Source organism: Labeo rohita, chromosome 11 (assembly GCF_022985175.1).
Source record: "Labeo rohita strain BAU-BD-2019 chromosome 11, IGBB_LRoh.1.0, whole genome shotgun sequence".
In the NCBI taxonomy this organism is placed as follows: Eukaryota; Metazoa; Chordata; class Actinopteri; order Cypriniformes; family Cyprinidae; genus Labeo; species Labeo rohita.
The window spans coordinates 22,758,455-22,782,951 of record NC_066879.1 but is presented as its reverse complement, the minus strand read 5'-3'; the positions used below and the strand labels follow the sequence as shown (position 1 = coordinate 22,782,951).

The 24,497-nt window shown below is 34.5% G+C and overlaps 2 protein-coding genes across 3 annotated transcripts in view; both read right to left on the bottom strand.

Moving 5' to 3' along the window:
* The window catches only part of igsf21a (immunoglobin superfamily, member 21a), a 290,573-nt gene that overhangs the window by 168,880 nt on the left and 97,196 nt on the right, over positions 1-24,497 (bottom strand). For both annotated transcript variants that reach the window (XM_051122271.1, XM_051122272.1), the window contains exon 2: positions 10,455-10,567. In XM_051122271.1, the coding sequence (XP_050978228.1) occupies positions 10,455-10,567 (113 nt within the window). The remainder of the gene's footprint in view (positions 1-10,454; positions 10,568-24,497) is intronic.
* arhgef10la (Rho guanine nucleotide exchange factor (GEF) 10-like a) overlaps positions 19,550-24,497 on the bottom strand; it is a 412,439-nt gene continuing 407,491 nt past the window's right edge. Inside the window, exon 28 of the transcript XR_007828683.1 lies at positions 19,550-19,564. The gene's annotated coding sequence lies outside the window, so the exon portion shown is untranslated. The remainder of the gene's footprint in view (positions 19,565-24,497) is intronic.

Genomic DNA, 24,497 nt, shown 5'->3' with positions numbered 1-24,497 from the left:
TGACACTGAAGACTGGAATAATTCAGCTTTGCCATTACAGGAATAAATGGTATTTTAAAATATAATAAAATAGAAAACAGTGATTTTATATTGTAATAATGATGGGTGCATTTATTTCGAGTTTACACTTACACTTCTTACACTCAAAAAAAAGTGTTATGAGTCTTGAGACACATTTTAAAAAATTGCACTATTTTTAATTTGTCAGCTTGATAAATAAAAAAACACTAAAATACACACCACAAAATATCCAAATAAAAAAAAAAAATGAATTATTTAAAAACTTTGTTGTCTAACACTACAACTATTTAACAAATTACAGCTTTGTTGAGTGTGTACACAGTAGTCTATTAGCATACTGTATAATACACACTTGATATAATGAAAACAGCCAATGCATAATGAAATGCAGTGCCTCTCAACAAATGCATGTTGCAATTTGCATGTTACTCCACTTCTGCACACAAACTATCAGATGCAATTCCCTTGGTAAAACAACACTGACATTGATAGGATGATCAGAATTTTGCATTAAAGGGCACCTATTATGCAAAATTCACTTTTACATGTTGTTTGAATATAAATGCATGTTGGCAGTGTGTGTACACAAGGACCCTATAATGATAAAAACTCCACCCACTCCCCACTTTTGAATCCCCATAAATTATACGCAGTGTCTCAGAGCAAGCCAATCACAGAATCCATAATAGGTGATGTAAAAAAGATAAAAAATGAATACTGAAGTGTCTGTGCGGAGTGTGGAAAATGAACAGTAGCGCGTGCATGTCAGATGGAGGTGCCAGTGTATTTACTTGCTCTTAAAATACTCATTTTTGCACATACATATATTTTCTTTATTTTCACACCACACATTCAACAAAAAGCACAGTACATTTAATGAACGAAGGTAGAGGGCTTTAAAAAACTAATTTTAGCGTTTCATTTTTTTCATTTCAGAGATAACACAATCTCAGTGGCAGTAATTTTCAAAGCCAAATCGGTCTTTTAGGGGCTCATTAGACAGAAACATTACATTTAGAGCATCATTTGCGCTGGAGAGTTTTCTTGTGTGGATTTACACTAGATTTAAAGTAGTAAGCATCTTTGCTCTTTATTTTTTCATCTGAACATTGATTTAAAGCTGTTCAGAGCCACATTCGGCGTAAATATCATAGGACATCAAACAATTACGTGGACCATTTGTTTGATTATCATTATATGCTGTATTACCCTCTTGAGCCTGAACTACTTGGCAATCATTTGCAACTTGTGCAACATTCAGAGTATTAAACCCTTGTTAACAGAGGAAAACCGCATGTTTCCTGTCATTTCATAGGTCATCTCACCTCAGCGGCTTAATCTGAGGTTTTAATGAAATCCTTAATAATCACATTGTTTTCACAGCCTTCACCTCAGACAGCCTACACAGCATAAAGAACCGCCTTCAGAAAGCAATCTAGATTCTTTAGAGTCGTGGGAGGGTAAAAATATCCAGAAAACAATATTTTTAGCTTCGCCGTGCAACACTCGGCGAAGACTAAAGAGCTTTTTTTCCCGCCGAGGAGCAAATTTGCATGACACAATTACACAAGGGCTTCTAAAATAGCAGAAAGAGTGGCACGTGGGAGCCCCATAGGAATGCACCAAGTACACAAAGTGAGAATGCACAGACTCCATCCAACACTTCTGTTACTATAGCAACCGAGTGCAGGAATTCTCAAACGAGGAATCGGAATGCGGTGCCTCACAGGTTTAATGTTAAGAAACCGTTTTGTTATTCAGTCTGAGATCACCACCTCTGGGTCAAAAGGGCCTCTGCGGTTGACAGTACATACAGCGCTAACAAACAAACAGGAGCGGTTGAGGTAACATTCTGTTATGGTGGTCCAAAAGACAGGCGTGTTAATCTGCACACTCCTCCACTCCTTAAAGCTGCATTATCTTGCCAAGAGCAAAGTAATTTGCATACTGTAATGGTGTGCTTCAGTGTCAATAGTGGTAATGGGATTTGCGGAGACGTGGGCTACAAACTAAGCCGGGAAACAACCAAAGTGTCCGGAATGTTAGGGCTGAGTGGGAGCCAGAACTCCAAGGATGTGCACATGAGAGTTAAAGGTTGACCTTACTTTGGAAAACAAAAATGAGCTTTCTGAGATGTTGCTTGCTGATTTCTTGATTTAGCCATAGCTTTTCAGTGAAGGCTCACCTTGAAAATGCATTATGCTGATGACTCGACAATATCAGACAGTTTTCAACTACTATGTCTTTGAAGACTGTTACTTACTGAAATGACACTACAGGTAGGGCCTAGATTTCTGCCGATATGAAAAATGGATGTCGTAAAAATGGAATTTACTGTATAACACCAAATGTCATGGAATTTGACAAATTTGGGATGAATAAATCAAAAGTAGGTTAGTACACTCAAATCAAAATGCAATATAGACTAGTGAATATTAAGCCGTGAAAATACTTTTAAATATTAATCTTGCATGTTCTTGCAGACAAGCCGTTTTGTTTACTACACACATACTGAAACCTCTGCCACCTCAATTTATGAATACATGAACACATGAACTCTAGAACTGTTCTGAGAGTCACTTAATGAGCATTTTACCGTTTCTTTTGAGAAAAACTGTCGTCATCTCATATACAAAAATGAAACTTAAAGGTCTTCACAGCAACCTGGCAAAATAAAAGTTTGGTTAAACTTTAAGAAACGGACAAAAATATATTACTTAATGTATTGAACTATCAATACATTAAGTAATTAATACTAATTAAAACAAATTTTTAAGCAATATTTACCAGAATAGTTACGAATAGTTACCAGAAAAGTTTAATATATATATATATATATATATATATATATATTAAATAAAATCAATTAATTAAAGATACATTTGATTATTAACAGTTAATAAAATATTAAAATGGAATCCAATAAATTAATGGAAAACACAGAATTTGGTAAAAATAAAACTGAATTTAAGAAAAAAAAACTATTTCATAGGGCTTTAAAAATGTAATATTCATTAAACTTTTAATAAATTGTTGTTAAATTGTGTACGTTTCATGATTTTTAAATGTAACCATTAAAAAAGGCTCTAGGAAAAAATTAATAGAAAAAGAGGGAATCCAGAACAATTAAACTGAAAAAAAAAAAAAAAAAAAAAAAAAACAAACTGAATGAATTTTTTTAAATGTTTTTTTTAAACGTTTTTATGGTTTAGTATAATAAATATTGAAATATATTGAATATATTGAAAATACAGTAAAAACAGTTATAATCTAAAATATTATAACCATTGTAACATAAACATTTTATTATTTAGTTATATTTTAAAATGAAATTTATTCCTATGATGGCAAAGCTGACTTTTCATCAGTAAAGACATTTATTATGTAAATGATTTTGTATTTCAAATAAATGCTATTCTTTTTTACTTTTATTATTCCAAGAATCCATAGAATAAAATGTATAATTGTTTCCACAAAATTATTTAATCCGTTTTAACACTGATAATAATAAGAACCATTATTAGTAATTGGGCACCAATAATAATTGATAATAATAATTCACGAAATCAGCATATTAGAATGATTTCTGAAGAATCATGTGACACTGAAGACCGGAGTAATGATGTTGGAATCACAGAAATAAAATACATTTTTGATAATTAAAATAGAAAAGGTAATTAACCTAATTATTCCAAACTTTGACTTGGTAGCACATCTAGCCTGATCTAGTCGACAAACTAACTAAACAAAAAAAAAAAAAAACAGAAGAAGAAGCTATTACTTATGCATAGTCTCTTCAACTGCACACTCCATCGCAGCAAACCTTTCAGTGTAATATAAAAGCACAAGGCATTAATCTGCAAGTATCCTGAGGGCAAATCGGTGTTAAACACCCTCTATCTGGAGCAAACCACAGCCTAGCATGTGTAAACCTGCACTTTAGTACAAAGTAATGAGCAAGAGAGGGTTAATCTGGTGAGATCATAGGTAATTCAGAGTGGCACTCAACAGGCAGTCAGGCGGAAACTCAGCGTTAGCAGCCGTCACCGTAGAGCTGCCCGGTGGGACGGGGCCGAGGGTATCTCTTCATTAGAATGACATAATCAGTACAAGCACAACGTGAGATGAACTGCCAGGCGTTTCATTGAGGAAAATTCTCCACGGGCCTTCCCAGGATTCCTAGCTCTCGTCCCGCTTCATTGGTGTAATATAAAAGAGCTTCAAAGTGATTTCGGTATCTATTTTTAGCATCACCCATGGTGCATCATCAAGGCTTCAGAGGTTTGTCTGTAGTTTTATGAAAGCCCATTCCAATGGTCTGACTGGGAAACAGGGTGTTAATTAAAGCCTTTTTGCAATATCACACTTACTCTGGAAGCGTTTATGCATTTGGATTACTATTTGCATTAATGCTTTAACTTCTAAAGATATAGTGTGGTAGGTGGGCTGCTTTTTGACTTTCTAAGTCTGTGCTCAAGAACATTATAAACCTGAGGGGATCTATTTAAATAAGAAAAAGAAAAACATTTTCTGCTAAAATCACACAGCACTTGAACCCAATAAAGGCGTCATCGGATGCCCATTTTCCACAAATTGATATGATTCTTTAGGGTCTTATTGACAAGTCTATAATATACTTTCTCAATTCTCAATGGTTGTGTAAAACAACACCTTTTTTACCTTGCCAAAATCAGCTCTGCAAAAATCATACTGGCTGCTTTAAATGTTAATGAGCTCTGCTTGCCCCGCCCCTCTCTTCTCTCTGTGGAGTGACGAGCCTGTTTACTTCAGCCACATTTAGCCGCGTTTAGCCGCTAAACTTGCTAACTAGCACGTTATTAGGAAAGGTGATTGCAGAGATTCATAAAAAAAACCCTTATACTCACTTCTGCAGCTGATCTGAGGTAAGATGCTCATGTCAATCAACTATTGTGGGAGCGGCCTCTGACAGTCATCTGAAACTGTCTCGATTTGAAAAAGGGGATATAATTTTTACAGATTAATTAAAAACCACTGCATGGATTTTTATCATTGTAGGGTAGATTTGTACATACACTGCCAACACACATTAATGTTCAAACAACATGTAAAAATGAACTTTGCATCCGATGACCCCCATACTGGTCATACTGACAATTTTTTTTACATTTAAAAAAAAAAATTGTTAGGATCCATCCTCAAAAAAACAAAGCTTACAAGTTTAAATATTTAAAGACTATGTAATGTAATAGATATGCAATGGTACTTTTGGAAATAAATACATATATGGATATGAAATACTGATTTACTGCATTATCTCACTTGCTAATTAGTTTAAAGCTATCGCAAAAAAACAATACAGCATTAAAATACAGAAGCATATTGAGTAGTGAAAAGACAAACGCAAAAGCAACATTACAATATTAGCCTATTTATTATTATTTATCTGCAATCCAATTTACTTGTTCTTCTTTATTTTGAAGTTTCTATTCTCTATTCTTTATTCTCTGTTTTATTTTCACCCAAAAATGAAAATTCTATCATTTACTCACCCTCAGGATGTTCAAAACGTGGGCAAATTTGTTTCAGCTTTTTAACACAAAACAAGATATTTTGAAGAACCGTGGTAACCAAACAATTGATGGTACACATTGACTCCCACAGTATTTTTTTTTACATACTATGGAAGTCAGTGGCTACCATCAACAATTATCAGTGCTATTTTATTTATAGTCTTATTAACTTTATTTTCAGGTTTTTGTTTTTTAGTTTTACTTTTACTTTTTTTTTTTTTTTTACTCTTTTTTTTAAAATGTCAGGTTTATTACAGGTACACTACCAGTCAAAAGTTTTGGAACAGTAAGATTTTTAATGCTTTTTTTTTTTTTTTTAAGACGTCTCTTCTGCTCGTCAAGCCTGCATTTATTTGAACCAAAGTACAGCAAAAACAGTAAAATTCTGAAATATTTTTACTATTTAAAATAACTCTTTTCTATTTGAATATATTTTAAAATGTAATTTATTCCTGTGATTTCAAATTTAAACATCATTACTCCAGTTACATGATCCTTCACAAATCATTCTAAAATTCTTATTTGCTGTTTAAAAAACATTTATTACTATTATAATAATGTTTATTTATTTATTTTATGTTGAAAACAGCTGAGTAGAATCTTTTCAGGTTTCTTTGATGAATATAGAGTTCAAAAGAACAGCATTTATCTGAAATAGAAATCTTTTTTTAATATTATAATTGTCTTTATCATCACTTTCGATCAATTTAAAGCTAAAATGAAAGTATCAATTATTTGACTTGAAAAAAAAAGAAAAAAAAGAAAAAAAAAATATATATATATATTGAAAATACTGAATATATATATATATATATATATACTGACTTAATCTTTTGAATGATATTACACTCAATGTTACAAAAGTTTTTTTTTTTATTTCAGATAAATGCTGATCTGTGGATCTTTCTATTCATTAAAGAATCCTGAAAAAAAATACTCAACTGTTTTAGATATTGATAATAATAAAAAAAAATGTTTCTTGAACAGGAAATCAGCATATTAGAATGATTTTTGAAGGCTCATGTGACACTGAAGACTGGGGTAAGGATCCTGAATATTTAGCTTGATCACAGGAATAAATTACATCTTAAAATATATTAAAATAGAAAGCAGTTATTTTAAATAGTACAACTATTTCACAATATTACTGCTTTTGCTGTATTTTGGATTAAATAAATACAGGCTTGGTGAGCAAAAGAAAACTCTTTAAAACATTAAAAGTCTCACTGTTCAAAAACTTTTGACTGGTAGTGTAAATTCATGAAAAGGATTTTACATAATTTTAGTTTCAGTTAATAATAACAACTGCCAATTGTTCAGAATTATCTGACCAAAACGCAACAACCAACCAATCAGAATAAAGTATTCAAGAGAACCATGTAATATTTTAAGACTGGTCACACTGCTGGAACAAACACCAACATTTTACACCTTCCACAACCGTCTGCGACAGAAATCATTTTTTGCATTTCCCCACCAAACCCCATATTCCAACAATTATTAGGTTTTGCTGAAGCAGTGTGAACCAGCTTTCATTCATCACATATTATCCATGTAAAACGCCAGTGGATATCGAAATGCACACTCCACTCAAAACTTGATTTGCTGTTGTCATGGACCTGAAGCAGAGGCAGCTATTAAGAAGAAAACGAATCCTCCAATCAGGCAACAAGCCTCAATTTGGCATGAGTGCTTTCTGGCAGCGCCGCTTAAAGAGCCTCTCCATAGCAATATCCTTTATCTGAGCAGCAGAGGAAGCTCCTCAGCTCGACAGTGAATCTTAAAGGAGAAATCGGACTATGGTGCACATTACAAAACCTTCAAACGGGACCCGTCAAGATAACAGCATCACCATAATGAAGAACCCACAGCTGCGATCTTTTATTCAAACAGCCTCTGTGTCACTCGCCAGAGCTGTTGATTAGATATTGTAAATCCCCAAGGTGGATATCAACCAGGGTTACATTTCGAACACAAGCGAAAACCGAGAAGTCGACAGTTTAGTCAAATAAAAGCCTGAGATTAAAGAAAATTTGGCAGCCAAGCGCAGATAATTGATTTATAATGTATTAGGCTGTGTGATGATCAGCAGTCATAGGAGACAGCGGGCTGGTTCGTATTACCACCTTGTGGTTTTGATCAGACGCCAATAGGCGATTTTGACAGCTCTGCCCGCAGAGGCGCTTCCCTTAAATTGCGGTTGTCAATGTGCAAATAGACATTTCTTCTCAGCTGCTAAGCCAATCAGAAGTGCGTGCTCTGCATCCCTTCATTATCACTCGCTCATGTTCTGCTGCAAATAGGCCTGTGCTTTTTGCCATTTCCACAGGCACTCTGTGAGGATGCAAGATAAGATTTCAAATATATACACTAAAATACATTCTCAATCATTAATAACCTTTTTCTGTCAACAAAACCACCAGAAGTTAACTTTCATCTCTGCAATAAACAACCAATCACACAGAGAAGAGACCTTGTACCAACAAACAAGCTTCCTGGAACCTGCACTGATTCAGTGGGACTGTCTAAGCGTTCAGTATGATGTATGAGACTATAGCTAATATGTAAAGTGCTATTAATCTCTTTTTGTTCTGTCTGGAAAGGTCAGCATTTGCAAAGACAAGTCTGGAGACAGTAGATGTGTCGCATTTGTGAACAGAAGGTTGAATCAAAGACGGTGGTTTGCTTTTAAACAGATACAGTATGGTCTCAACCATCTATAGGTATTGATATCCAGTATATCCACAGCTATAAGATTTATCCATATTGGTTTAACTTTATTACACAGTTTTTACTTTCAGGCTGTCTGTTCATATGTATTGCGTAAGCAGTTTATGCAGCTATATACGGTGTAATTTATTCAGAAATGTCTCTTGCAAATGCTTGACTAATCCATACGCTCACTGCTTTGCAACGCACTAATAGTGGGTAGTAAAATGTGAAGCATCCAGCTGGGATCCATTAAGACACAGCCATCATGACCAACTGAATATTAAGCATGAAGTATTTCTGTGCAACTTTCGTCAACAAATGGAACCGTAAAAATGATTGCAAAACACTCTCCGGTCTGTCACTGGTCAAGCAAACAGATAGTTTCTTCCCTAACACGTGCCATTGGTTGAATCAATTGTGCAACAATTGGTTTCCGTAAGTAAAAATCCTATTTATTACGCATGATTCTGCAGAAAGACCCCATCAATCAAAGAATTGTGACATGCACATTCCACCAAAATGTTGTCAGCCCCCAAATTCCATGAAGCCGAGGAAGTGACTTAATCGTAAATCTGAAATATGATTTGTCTGTTAATCATGAAGTTTCTACTAAAAAACAGCCCCCTCAATATACAAAACTATCAGGCGCTAACACCCTAATTACACGACGCAATGCATCACGACACCGGGGCAAACGGGGTATCTTTTCCACTAAGTTCTTGTCCTAACTAGCTGCAAAGACGACACACGATTTTTGAAGTTGAGGGAGAAAATACGATTGAAGTTTTTCGACATACCCTAACTGTCTTGAGCCAGAATTCACAGAGTTCAGGGAGAGCATGAAAAGACATGCCTGAGATTAAAAAGTGTTTAAATTGTATTTTTTTAATGAAAACAACCGATCGTTTCTCTAGATAAGACCCTTCTTCCTCGGCTTGACTCGTTTACAACCGCATTTGGGATCGTTTGAAGTTCCATTTAAACTGCATTTTGGAAGTTCAAAATCGGGGTACCATATCAGTCCTTTATATGGAGAAAAATCCTGAAATGTTTTCCTCAAAAAACATAATTTTTTTAAGACATGAACACCCTGAGTACATTAGGGTGAGTACCCACAGTGAGTACATTATATGTGAATCTTTGTTTTGGAAGTGGACTTCTCCTCTAAGAGAATAATTTTGCAAATGAGAACGTTAATTCTGAATGGTCTCTGAACATTCTGAAACAAGTAATAGCATTTAAAAATCATGAAAATCAAAACATTCAGTGAACCAGGGTCAGAAATTAACAAGGGCTTGTGGTGCAAAAGCCACCAAAATAAACAAAAATGCCCCAAAAATTCAAGACAAACAACACAGTGCAGATATGACGTAAATGAAAGATTAATTTCATAGCTTTAGTGATTATAATGGTAGTTTTTGCATAACTTGCGCTAGACTTGGCTAACGTCACTGACCGACATGATTGTCAATGAAGCCAGAATGTGACGTGCCCAAAAAACAAACAAAGACATTTTATATTGTATTCTATTTCGATATTAATAATCATTATTACAGTATAAAGAGCAATAATCTACAATAATGATTTTTGTCATAATATTGCAGCCTGATGAGCTCCTGTTTTTACATGTACAATTTAGATACAATTTTAAACAAAGCTATTATTATTCACAACAGTTTAGAATATTGATTAAAGTAACTGGGTAAATTTGAGTATTTGACATTAAAGACAACATATGGTTTTTATAACAATAAGATAAATTTGCCCTTACAAATGTGAAAAATGCCCCTGGAAATCAATTTCAGCAGGCAAAATGAATGGCATTAATGAAAAAGTTCATTTCTGAACCTGCTGTGAACGCTGTATAAACAATTTTTTTGTGCTAATGTTTTAAGAACATTTGTTCACATCTTCTATAGACCTTCTATGGATAACAGTGAATATCTGACCATGTAATACCACATCTGACCAATAAAAAGCAAATATTCCATAGAGCCGTTTAATTAACAAGCAATGAAACTGCCTCAAGATTACGTGGTTTAAAAGGCTGAACATTAACATGCTATATTGCAATAATAGGCCCAATCAGAGAACAAAAGCACAGATTGTGAATCCCACCAGTACGTTGATGATGAAATACTAGCTCATATGCAGAAAACAGCAACTTACCCTATACCAAACGATCTCTCGCAATCTTCCATCTGTCTTGAAGTTGCACTTTAGAGTCACTGTGTCTCCCACAACAACTGGTAGCAATGGCTCTATCGTTACTGTCAGATATCCTGCAGAGGCAAAGTAAGACATCACTATAACGTTCATTTTCACACATTTAAAAAAAGAGCCAAATGGCCAGATGGTGATGGGGACACAAAGAGCAGGTTGAGAAGCTTTACATAAACCAGACCACTTCATGATATAATGGATCATATTCTTCAGAATTATTACAAAATGAATTGAAACTAATTGACAAAAGCTAAACTGCCAGCTCAAAATGTTTTGTTGTTGCTAAGGAAACGAAGGTTATCGCTTCGAAATAACCAAAACATGTTTGTTAAGCTGATTCTTAAGTCTTTACAAAATGAAAATCACTCAAAATGTCAAGTATTATGAGCACGTATAACAAGGCCACAAACACATAAGCACATAAGAACAGCAATTTTTTTTTTATGGGTTAAATTAGATACAGATAAAACTTTTGCAGGTTACTATGACCATACTTGACTTGCAGTACAACTGGTTAACATCATAACATTTGACAGAGACATACTGACGTTTTAGACTAAATTGCACATTATCTTTGTAAAGTATGCATTTGTTGAAAAAAAGAAGAAGTGTAATGTTATAAAATTTACATGCAGTGTTCAGTTCTACAGAACTAAAGAATCAGACATTAAATGAGAACTCATATTATTTATTCTCTTCTAATAATCGAAGTTATGAAAACAAGATATGGAGCAACACCAAAACTCTGATTGGCTCTTCTGCAATTCTGTAGTATCAAACAGGCAAAATAATAAAAAATGTATGAAGTTTAAAATTTAATAAAAAATTACAATGTGTCAAAAGTGTTTCTTTCATTCTTAAACTCAGATCTTTTCAACAGCACATCGCAAACACACACAGACGTGTGAAGGAGAGCTTCTTTTGCTCCATTAATTACACTTAAGCCACGGACACTTTGCCATCTGTTTAATTTTGTCTCCAAATCAGCTTGGCTATGGCAGTCCCACCCCGCAAATAAACTGACGCTTCAGCTAACTTCTTCTAACCACAGCTATAACACACAATTAGCCAGCAACTTCAAAAAAGGCTTTTGAGACCCTTAAAAAAGTAGGTGTTTCTGCTGCCTTAAAAATGTAAGTTTACTCAACTCAAATATCTACACTTTCACATAGTACAACTTAACATTTCATGTTGACTTAACTTAACATTTTAAGGCAGCACAACGTAAGTTGAAACAACTATTTTACAGTGTTTATTTGACCTTATTCATTTGCAAAAATAGCAAAAATTCTTCCCGTAAGAATGGGCACAGCCATTTGTAAATTTTATGGGTCAGGCTTCCGGTCTCATCCGCGCCCAGCTATTTTTAGCTGTACAAAACAGCTTGTTTTGCTGCTTGATATTGCAAATTGGTGTGTCTTACCATATTGTTTTCATGTATTATCTTAATTATAAACTCACTGGTTTGTAGTGCAAAGTTTTGTGCCATTTCAAAAGAACTTTATGGGAAAACAAATTCTTCCACATTAAACCTGTGCACCTAATTCCTGCTTAACGAAATACCTACTCCCCGTTTAGGGAGTTAATCAGCATAATTACAAAGTTGATCACATTTCCGACACACTGAAAACACATTTATCAAAATGCTTAGGTAGAGACATGAATCACAAGTGTAAGAGCTCTCGCCTCTTAAGGATAAAGATGGGAACGTCCTGCTCTAGTGAGCACTCTCTCTATCTGCCTAGCAGGTGGCCTGGATCCTACTGACTGCACAGTCTATCCATCTAACCAGTCAATACACCTCTTACCACAGACAGCGAGAGGGGAGGGAGATCCAGAACATCAATGTGAGAAAACTTCATTTGATTATTTATTTTACTGTATTTGCTTGCATTTACACCGAATCCCAATATGCATTCCATCGCCATTAAAGGAGGTAATGATAACTGCAGATGTTTCATTTGGAACATCATAAGGCGATATCCAATCTTGCATGCCAGTGCATGCTGGGAAATTAAGTCCTTCATAGTGGGGGACAAATTAAAATAAAACTCCTTAGCACTCCCTGCCAATCTCCTCATTTACCTTAAGAGATAAAGCATTTAATTGGAGACTGTACAGCAGATTTATTGAATTTTGATGTGAAATGAGAAACATGGGGTTTTGAAAGCTCTCTAGGTGAGTGATTATTACCTGGAGAATGAAACACTATTATATCCAAATCTGTATTCATTGTCATATCTATTGGAAAATCTCACAGCTGACATATCCATGTGATTACAGCCTTGAAGTGCTGTTTTGCAATCAAATATCTTTTACATTTACATTCAGTGATGTCACATTAGATATTACTCTTCATTTCAACAATGCAGTAATACGATTTCAGGACCACGGACAGCAACACATCAGAATTTCCCACAGCGCTTTCAGAACAACATTGCTTCTAAAACCCATTTACTGTTTTAAGTCTCTCAATGAATTATGCATTGTGCCCAAAACAACAATTGTTGTTGTCAAGTGCTCAAACAAGAACGTGAGCATGAATCACTACGCCCTCAGAATACTTTAGGAACATAAAGCGAAATGATTCGGCGGACCAATTCTGTGCTTTTCAATAATCTGTCCATCTTGAGGTCTCAATTAGCTCTTGTCAGACAAAACAGCTCAATTGCTCACCGCATCGGCCAAGGCCTTATCACTGTGTCAGACTGACAGAATTGACTTGGCAATTCTGTACATTTATCTCAGTGGAAGACAGAGCAGCTCACTCTAAGCCTCAAGGGAAATAAGGGAGCAAGGATAAGAACAAATTCCAGCAGATCTGCGACCTCACTTAGTTTCAAAATTCCCAAACTGTGATGGAGCCTGAACCCCAAGAAATCACTTTCTCTCAAACTTTGCCTTCTAGAAATTGAGTCGGTTCCAGGGTCCTAACGCAAGAGCGCAGCTGGGTCGCTGAGCGCACGATGTATGTGTTAAACGCACCATATGGATACTGGCAGATGGACTTTTCTGTTAAAGGAATAGTTCACCCAACATGAGAATTATTCAACCTCAGGTCATCCAATATGTAGATGATTTTGTTCCTTCATCAGAACAGATTTGGAGAAATCACTTGTTCACCAATGAATCTTCTGCAGTCAATGGGTGCCATTAGAATGACAATCAAACAGCTTATAAAAACATCACAGTAATCCACATGACTCCAAAACTCATTGGCATCTTAGATGGCCTGCTCTTTTAAATTATACAAACTGGTTCAGATCAGTTTTCTGTCAATCTGAACCGGAACATTCCTACAGTAAGGTGGTCTTCCAGTACAACACATGGAGCGTTCTCTCCTAGATCTAGCTGCACCTCGACGTGCTTGTTAAAGAATCTTAATTTAATCATCACGCTCGAGGGATCTTTACGCCGGAGGAGATTTGAATGGATAAGCCTCGAGAGCTACAGGTCATTAAAAGGAGCTGAAGCTCTCAAATAAAATCCCTTCCACTTAGCACCCATACGTCCATAAAGAGCTTTGAAGGTCTGGAGAAATTGGTGCAAGGCAAGCGTATGTTCATATGTGGCATTTTAATTTAAATGTCAAATCATTTAGTAGACTACAAAAATAAGATACTTAAAGAGCTCAGTATTTTCCCTATGTTTCCGGTTTTGGGGGGATGGGAGGGGTGTCGGGTCAGCACCCTGTACCCAATGGGTAGTTAAAATCAGTCTCAGCCAATGGACTAAAACATACACTGTTTCGGTAGTGACATGAAAATGCAAGACACAACACATTAATATTCATAATTTACAATGAAAATATATATATATATTTTTTTAACTTCACTTTAAAAACAGCAATACAATACAATGCAAAAGTTATTTCAATATCATTTTCGTTAGTTGAAATTTAGGGTTTAGGGTTCGGGACAACCACCTCCCAATTGTAAGAACCCACTAAATGATGTTTTTATATATATACATTCTTAAATGTACGTATATTTTTATATATATTTATTTTAAATATTATTTTGGGTTTCAACAGTCAATAAAAGGATCTTAGTAAACGACTAAGATTTGAATACTTAAATGCTTTTTAAATGTGTTTTTTTGGACAGAAGTTTGCACCAATTCTGTAGAATGGCTCATATACACAAATACACACACACACACACTTGGAACTTTAAACATGTCTAAAACACTGAATAGTGCTTGTCTCTGCTTTCCTAGATGAACTAACTTAACTCCTGCCAGCATTTTAATAGCATCCTTATAGGGTCAATGCTTAAACAATATAGACTAAAGAATAAATTACAAGTTGTAAATTGGAACCAGCGTTGTACAAAGCACGTTGATGTAACATACTTCTTTTGTCCGATCTTTTCTTTCTGCATTGTTAATCATTCCGCTTTTGAAATTCAAATGAGACACAGTTTCCCACCCGATCATGGCTATGGTAGCCGCCTCCTTTGCGAGCGGTTGTATATGCCTTTGTATTCGCATGCTAATTTTGGGGCGAAAAATGGCTATGAGCAGGATGGTGTGATATTGCGTGACTTACTGATATGGAAAGAGCCATGAGCATGGATTTTAAAATAGCTTATTACATGGACTTGTGCACTTGGTTCAGAGCAGTACATATTTTAAACACTTTCCCCTTTAACCAATGTCCAACTGGGACAGGTCTAGTTTTCATAAACCTTCATAAGAAATGACAGCTGACAAACAAAATATTTTAATGACAGGGCAAACGGCCACAGCACAAATAGGAGAGTTTTTTTCTGATTTTGTCCAATAACCGTGCCCACGGGCGAACGGTCAGGCTTGGCTAAGCCACAAAGTCTCTGGCTAGAGCTAGCTTTGGGAAAGACCACAGCCGGATTACCCAATTACACGGCGCGATGATGAGGGGGTCGGCCCAGAAGTTCACTTCGCTATCGACGTAGCTGTTAACCACACACAGGCAGTTCAATTTCTACTTCGGTGCTACATGTTACATCATGCGCGTCAGCCTACGACTCAACTGTAATTGAATCAACCTCATAACACCTTCTAGCAGAAATGCCATCCGTCATCTTTGTGCCGGAGACTAAAAGTCAAGAATTCCTCCCGATATGATTTGTCTTCATATATATTGAATCCTTAACGAAAATACTAACGAGGTTGATAGGAAGGACCGCTAACACAAGGGCGTTCATGAAAACTTGGCGTAGCGTATTGTTTACAGCCGAATAAAGGACACATTCAGCATTTAGCCCAAGGCCGCATTGGAATTCTGTAAGGTAAAGCTAAATGATTTAAAACCAAACTATTCTTGGCACATACCTCCGTCTAAATCCCTCTCAGGCCGTCTTCATATCACCAAGGAGGCCATACGTTCACACCTGCTCTGGACTGCTGGGAAATCAGCTCAATCCAACGAAACTCTGACAGATGACACATCCTGTATCCCGTCACACCTGGGTCTCCCCAATGCTCAATCCTTCTGATGTCAACAAACTGTAAGCATCATGCCCTAACCAGCATAAACTCACATCACATAACTGTCTGCTGCCAATCCAAGTATGCGCTCCCGTGGGCCGCAGGATTCGGCTTGTCGGTGTGAAGTTGAGGGACGGATACAACAACCAGAATGTAAATAAGCCAAAGCAGGTAAAATGGAATCAGCTGATGAGATTAACGCAAACTTTATCATCACGACTGCTTTTAAATATCAGAAATTACTGTCACAGGTCTTAAAAACTGTTTTAAAAATTCATGATTTGACACTGACGCAAATTTCACAATTCGATTCTGATTCACAAGCTTCCGAATTGATTTCCCATTCAATTCGATTCTATATTAATTATTTTGTATGCATAGCCAGGTCAGGTACAGTACATGCCAAATTTTCTCAAGGAAAAAAAAAAATATAACCTAATGCTGTATAATATAGGCCTACATGAAAGTCAGTTGGTACTACATTAGAATCAGAATTAGAGTCAGTTAGTAAATTACTATAACATAGAAGGTTAAAATGAACTGATTTGTACACAAAACAAATTGTTTGCTGAAATGACACTCAATTAAGTTTTTATAATAAAGAAGTTGCAATTAATAATCATATTTCTACTTCAATTCGTTTTTTGAAATATAAACAATTAAATGCTGGCTGTCATAAAAAACTCATTCATTTAAACAAATTATGAATTGAAGAACAAAATTATAATGAATATGTTATATGGTGCATGTATTTAGAAAATAAGTAATGAGTTTATGGTCACTGAATATGTGTTTTCCGAGGTAAATGTGACGTTACGTGACATTGTTTACAAGCTAATATGTTGATGTCTTTGCGTGACGGAAACACTACATAAAACAGGATACGGATTTCGGTAAGTTGTACTCTTTCTTTTAACATACATTCAGCTGTTCAATTATGTTTTATTATTCTGTAGATGGTATTAAAGTGAAGGAGATGATCAGTCCACGTTGCCGCTTCTCTTGAACTGAGGCGCTATCTGTCAATCCACATTGAACAGCACCAAAACGGCATTTATTGTTTGAATACTGTTATAAAATAGACAGAATCTGAAGTCTGAGACTTTGTTTCATATCAAAAGTAACAAAGCTTATTGCGGTTTGGATAGGAGATGCATCACAATGTTACGTCCACTAACTGAAAACAATCGATTCTTGGGATTTAAGGATTTAAGAATCAATATTGTTTCGTAAAAAATGAGAATCGATATTTATGTACCCAGCCCTAACAGATAGAGAGAAATAGAGAGAGATAGAGAGAGAGAGAGGGGGGGGCAGAAAATAACCTACAGTATATATTATATATAGCAAAAAGCTACTGTAACAGACATGAACTAACAGCCACAAAGCTCTAATTTGATTTCATGTATCTTTAATTTCAGGAACACTAAACATCCAAGCCCATAAAAGGATGGACAAGAGTAGGATTGACAATGTACCGCTGCTGGCAACTTGTTAGCACCTGATGCTAATTATGCCTGTCACCACTACCATAAATTCAGCATTACATCTCTCCTTTGCAAAGGTCCAGCTCTCCCTGGTGCATGAACAAGGTGTCCTTGAGGTCTAAGTATAAGACGATGACGATGACAACGTCCATGCGCCTCTGGACAGCCTGACCTTCACTTCCCTTGGTACAATAAGGACACCACGCCTCCTATTTTATAACACTTGTGCCACAGCGTTTTCTCCTTTTTAATTTGCACATTTTAAAGAGCCTGTCACCATCAATCTATCAGTTTCCACCTCCAAACACTCAAAACACGTTTAAACTACTTTTGACTGATTAACTGCAGTATCTTTTAGATTCTTATGCCAGTCCCAGTAGCCTCACATCATCAGATTTTGATTGGCAATGAGTCACTTCACAGCTTACTCTGCCCAAGAACCGCCCACTTAGATAGGAAGAGACCATCTGAGCAACATTTAAAGTGGCCAACCACATTTTCTTTTGTGTTTATGTGCCATTCACGATTTTGTTTTCTGACAGTCTTATGAAAACCAGGGCATCGTTACTCCCCTATTGTTTCAAAGCTTTACCTCAATTCTCTCTATAAGTTTATTTAAAAATAAAATGCAATTCATACATACAGTGACTTCTTTTAAGACGACCAAGCTTTTCATGGTTATACAAATGCTTCATAATAAAAAAAAGTCATTAAAACAATTACATTCTTGAACAGAAAACATTAAAAGATTCATTTAATTCCAGAAATTTCCTGATTAATTACTCACCCCCATGTCATCCAAGATGTTCATGTTTTTCTTTCTTAAGTCGAAAAGAAATTATTTTGAGGAAAACATTCCAGGATTTTTCTCCATATAGTGGATTTCGGTGGGTTAGAGGTCCAAATTGCCATTTCAATGCAGCTTCAAAGGACGCTACACAATCCCAGCCGAGGAACAAGGGTCTTATCTAGCGAAACAATGGGTCTATCTAGCTAAAAAATGTCATTTGCATACTTTTTAAACCACAAATGCTTATCCTGCACTAGTTTGACCTCTCGCATTACGAGACGATTTGGAAGTTGGAGGAGAAAATGATATGGAGTTTTTTGCCGTACCTTTTTGAACCGAAGAAGACAGACGAAGAACTGATCACGCATGACCTTTCCAATGTGATTACGTAATGTGTCAAGACACGCATGCACATCACAGAGCTAGTGCAAGATGAACATTTGTGGTTAAAAAGTATATACATTTTATTTTTTCTGAAAATTACTGAGCGTTTCACTAGGTAAGACTCTTATTCCTTGGTGGGGATCATGTAGATCCCTTTGAAGCTGCATTGAAACTGCAATTTGGATCTTCAACCCATTGGCACCCATTGAAATCCTGAAATGTTTTTCTCAGAAACCTTAATTTCTTTTTGACTGAAGAAAGAAAGACATGGATTACATGGGGGGAGAGTAAATTATCAGGAAATTTTTATTCTGTAAGTTAACTAATCCTTTAAGTAATCAATTATCAAAACTGCTTTGCTGCTTAGAAATGTTTGAAAAACTAAATCAAAGTAATTTTATATACAGAAACATATATGTAAATATACTAACATTTTTCCAAATGTGCACAGTTATGGACTAAAAGCCCTAACTGGCACTGCTCAGAGAAGCTGTGTGAACACTGTGTAAACCGAAGCAGACGTGAATGAATATGTTAAAAATGACTTATTGAGTTTGTATGCTGATTTTGCACTCCTTGCATAGATTAAGAAATTACTGTCACTGCAACCAAGTTCTATCATACACAGTGGCCACATATCAAAGCTGGAGTCTTAAATCTTTCTAATAATACAGTTTATCAAAATCAGGTACGAGTTTGATGGTTTTACTGTGCATAAAATTTTGAACAACAATAACCTGCAATCTTTGCAAGTTAAGACATTAATATATCAGATTGTTTGACCTTTTTTATTAAAGGTAGTAAAATATACTGTGGTTTGACTACTAAATATTTATAGTGTTTAGGAATTTAAAGAGATAGTTCACCCAAAAATTAAAATTCTGCCATTAATTACTCACCCTCATGTCGTTCCAAACCCATAAGACCTTTGTACATCTTCATAACACAAAAGCTGTGTCCCTATCCACTATATAGTGCACTATATATCGGGAGTAAGCCACTACTTTTTTACCAGCAATGCATTCTGATTTTGAGTGTACAACCGATCTACACTCGCTAAAGCACTATTTCCCACAATCCAATGCGGAGAACCGACAAGCTCGAAGAGTGAGTGGGAAAGAGTGAGTGTGAATGAGACATACCGTTTACATCTTTCTTATTTCTGCTTTAACGTTTATTTCATGCATTATTTATATTTAAATATATAACATAAGCTTTAACTGAGTTTAAAGGGGTAATCGCATGCCCATTTTCCACAAGTTGATATGATTCTTTAGGGTCTTAATGAAAAGTCTATAATATACTTTGGTTAAAAATTCTCAAAATTCTCAATAGTAGTGTAAAACAACACCCTTTTTACCTTGCCAAAATCAGCTCTGCAAAAATCATTCTGTTCTGGTCGAGGTTGCTTTAAATGCAAATGAGCTCTGCCTGCCCCGCCCCTCTCTTCTCTCTGTGGAGTGACGAGCCTGTTTACTTTAGGCACATTTAGCTGCGTTTAGCTGCTAAATTTGCTAACTAGCACATTATTAGGAAAGGCGATCGCAAAGATTCATAAAAAAAACCCTTATACTCACTTCTGCTGTAAGTGAAGCTGGATCCCAAATGTTTTGCAGATGATTTATTATTTTTACAGATTAATTAAAAACCACTGCATGGATTTTTTTATTATTATAGGGTAGATTTGTACATATACTGCCAACACACATTAATGTTCAAACAACATGTAAAAGTGAACTTAGCATCCAATGACCCTTTTAATATTTTACTAATTTACTGAGGTGGCATCTTTGTTAATTTACAAAAATGATGATAATTTGGTGAATATTTAAAAATGTTCGTTGGTAGCCTATTCATTCTGATGTAAAATTAATGGTTGCCTGAGGGTGCTCTATGACAATTTGAATCTTCTGTGTGCAAAACGCTGCACAGGAGAATTTCAAGATACTACAAACAGTAAATACATATAAACATGTTAATGTGTGTTTATTTTTGTTGACAGTATTTTAATAGTATTTAATGATTATGAACATATAAGCATTACAAAACAAATTAATAATACATGCGGAGGTCATGTTTAAGGCCCAGAAAGTTAGTAATGACATTGTTAAAATAGTCCATGTGACATCGGTGTTTCAACCATAATTTTATGAAGCTACGAGAATACTTTCTGTGTGCACAGAAATCAAAAATAACGAATTACTTCAACAATTTCTTCTCTTCCGAGAGTAACAACATGTCTAAGACTGACACAGAAGAATGAAGTTGTTATTTTTGTTTCTTAATTTGTGTTTTGAATATGAATGAAGGTTTTACAGATTTTGAACGACATGAGGGTGAGTAATTAATGACAGAGTTTTCATTTTTGGTTGAACTATCCCTTTGCTTTAAAAATAACAAGAAAACAGCATTGCTATTTAAATAATCTGACTGGATCTTACCATTTTTACAAGCGCTTTCAGTTTTGTGTGCTCAAGGTGGTCCGTAGGCGTTCATTCTGAGCTACAGGAAGCCGTCATAAATGATTAGAATAACTGAAGCTTTGAAAGCTGAACATATCTAATACCGCTGGACTACTATGCCTGCTCATGTGTTGAGCTGAGCTTTAACCGAGCTTAAATCCACTGAACAGGCTTACAGTACATTCCGTTACCCTGGCTCGTTGCAGCATTGTATTGATCTGCCCCGTGGCATAAGCCTTTGCCCAGAGGAAGTCAGACAGACCTGTTTATAGCCTGCATACTCTCCATCTGCTCCTCACCTCTAGCCACCACATGTATCGTAGACTCTGCCAGGCCGGATATTACTGCTAAATGTCAGTGAGACATCTCCACTGCGCTCCTAACATTTATTAATGCAGTTCCTGTGCCGCCTGGTATGTCACTGTTAAAACGGCGCCTTAAATGTCTGGAGAGATGGAGCGCGGGGCTGACATGAAGCTGCTGCAACGTCTCATAAAAAACACATCACGAACTACTGAGTAACAAATGAAAAAAAAAAAAAAAAAAAAAACAGCACTGCTCATGGATCGCCTCAGGAAGCAGTTGGGATCTGAAGCGACGGCTAAGTATAGCATGGGCGACGTAGCAAAATGCTGAGTGCACAAGTGCTAAAATCATCTGAAATGAACCGGAACTGAGTTGAGTATCACTGAAAATAAAAAAACGTTGCGGCCGGCGAACACGTCGCAGTAATTGGCTCGTATTAACCGGTTGTAGAAGCAAGCATGGCCTCTGCCGCATCTTAATCCATCAGTCTCACCATTAAAATAACATCTAATGAGAGTTTGCAAAGCGGCCTTTCTGCCATTAATAACAGTAATCTGCCAAAGGCACAACAAGAAATCTAAACACAACCGGCGAGATGGACCGGGCTGGACTGCGCGCCGTGTAATTCTTTGGTGTGATTAATGGTAATGGCTTTCCCAGGCATCAATGGCGAAGCAAATGTCTCCAGGAAGAGAGGAATGGCCGACTTTGTTGTGTACAAGCGCTTCTCTCTGCTATATCATAAGTGGGATAAACAGCCCGCTGATTTGTGGTGTCACAGACATTTTTAAGCACTTTCATGGTACCTTGCAGGAGAAAAAAGGGTGGAACAAAGCAGCCCTCTTGTTCCTCTGGGGAAAAAAGGGAAGAGATGAAATGTGTGTTTATGCTGAGAAAGCATCTCTGGAACAAAGCCTTGAGACACATTAAGCAGCAAGGCCACATGGCCCTTAAAGCTCAGACATGTTGTTCTAGAGGAGATTTAGAGATGCTCTCCTTGTTCCTCAATGTATTTTAGAAGCAGCCGCTCCGGCGAGCGTGCATTTTAAATCTGATTCAGGAAACGGTGTTGTGTCGAGCCAAGAAACTGTTATGAGAGAGAGGAAGATAAGGAAAGACACCATAAGAGACCAAAGTCATCAGTAAATAAGGAGAATTTAAAAGATTTTGATGTGAACTTAAACGTTAACCAATATCTAATTCTCTCTCTCTCTCTCTGTGTGTGTGTGTGTGTGTGTGTACATATATGTACAGTAGTCAACATTTGAAGTGGATCAAAACCTTTCATCAAAGTTGGCCTAAAACCAAAACAAGTCCGTTCTCGTCTTACGACAACTTTGAGGAACTTTTTTGATTCACTTCAAATGTTGACTACTATATATATAAAAACATTATTAAATTAAATTATATTAATACTATACATAATATTAAACAAATACTATGTTTTTATTTTATTTGTAATATATAATTAATATTTTATATAATGATTTATAAAATATAAACATTACATTTAAATAATGTACACCACCAGTTTTTTAATAATTTTGAAACCAAGTCTGCATTTATTTGTTTAATAAAGTCAATCGATACAGGGACATATTATTATTATTATTATTATTATTATTATTATTATTTATAAATATTATAATTTAAAATAAAATGATTATCAATTTTAATATATTTTTGGTGTAATTTATTCCTGTGATGTCAAAGCTAAATTGTGTAAATAAATAAATAAATGAAAACTTTATATAATGATTTATAAAATATAAAAATTAAATAGTGTACGCCACCACTTTTTTTTTTTTTTTTAATTATTATCATTTTAAAACCAACATTTATTTGATCAAGGAAGTGAATCAGTATCACAGGAATAATATATTTATATTTACATTTAATTGATTAATATAGTGAATCCATATAGGGAAATATAATAATAATAATAAAAAAACATTTACATTTTAATATATTTTAATGTAAATTATTCCTGATGGCAAAGCTAAATTGTGTAAATAAATATATTATAAAATAAATAAAATTTTCTTTTATATATATATAATTTATATTTTATATGAATAATAAAATATAAATAAATACTGTAAACCACCAGTGTTTTAATAATTTTGAAATCAAGGCTGCATTATGCATAGTGCATCGATATAGTGAAATATTATTATAATTTAAAATAAACTCTTTTCAATTTTAATATATTTTGTGATTGAAAAGCTGAATTGTGTAAATAAATAAATACATATTATTTTATATATAATTTATACTTTATATAATGATTTATAAAATATAAAAATTAAAATCAAATACTGTACACGACCAGTTTATGATTTTGATATATATTTTTAATGTAAATTATTCCTGTGATGGAAAAGCTGAATTGTGTTAAATAAATAAATAAGTAATTATTATTATTATTATTATTATTATTATTATTATTATTATTAATTACAGAATTTATGTTTGAGTTTATTATAATTTATTATAATTTATTAAAATAGCTCTTTTTAATATATAACTCAATTTTAATATATTTTTAATGTAAATTATTCATGTGAAGGCAAAGCTAAATTGTGTAAATAAATAAATAAAATTGTATATATAATTTATATTTTATATAATGATTTATAAAATATAAAAAATACAATTAAATACTATACACCAGCAGTTTTTATGTTAAATAAATAAATAAATAAGTAATTATTATTATTATTATTATTATTATTAATTACAGAATTTATGTTTGAGTTTATTATAATTTATTATAATTTATTAAAATAGCTCTTTTTAATATATAACTCAATTTTAATATATTTTTAATGTAAATTACTCCTGTGAAGGCAAAGCTAAATTGTGTAAATAAATAAATAAAATTGTATATATAATTTATATTTTATATAATGATTTATAAAATATAAAAAATACAATTAAATACTATACACCAGCAGTTTTTATGACTTTGAAACCAATGCTGCATTTATTTGATACAATATAGTGAATCCATATAGTGAAATATTATTATAATTTAAAATAACTCCTTTTAATTTTAATATATGTTTAATGTAAATTATTCCTGTAATAA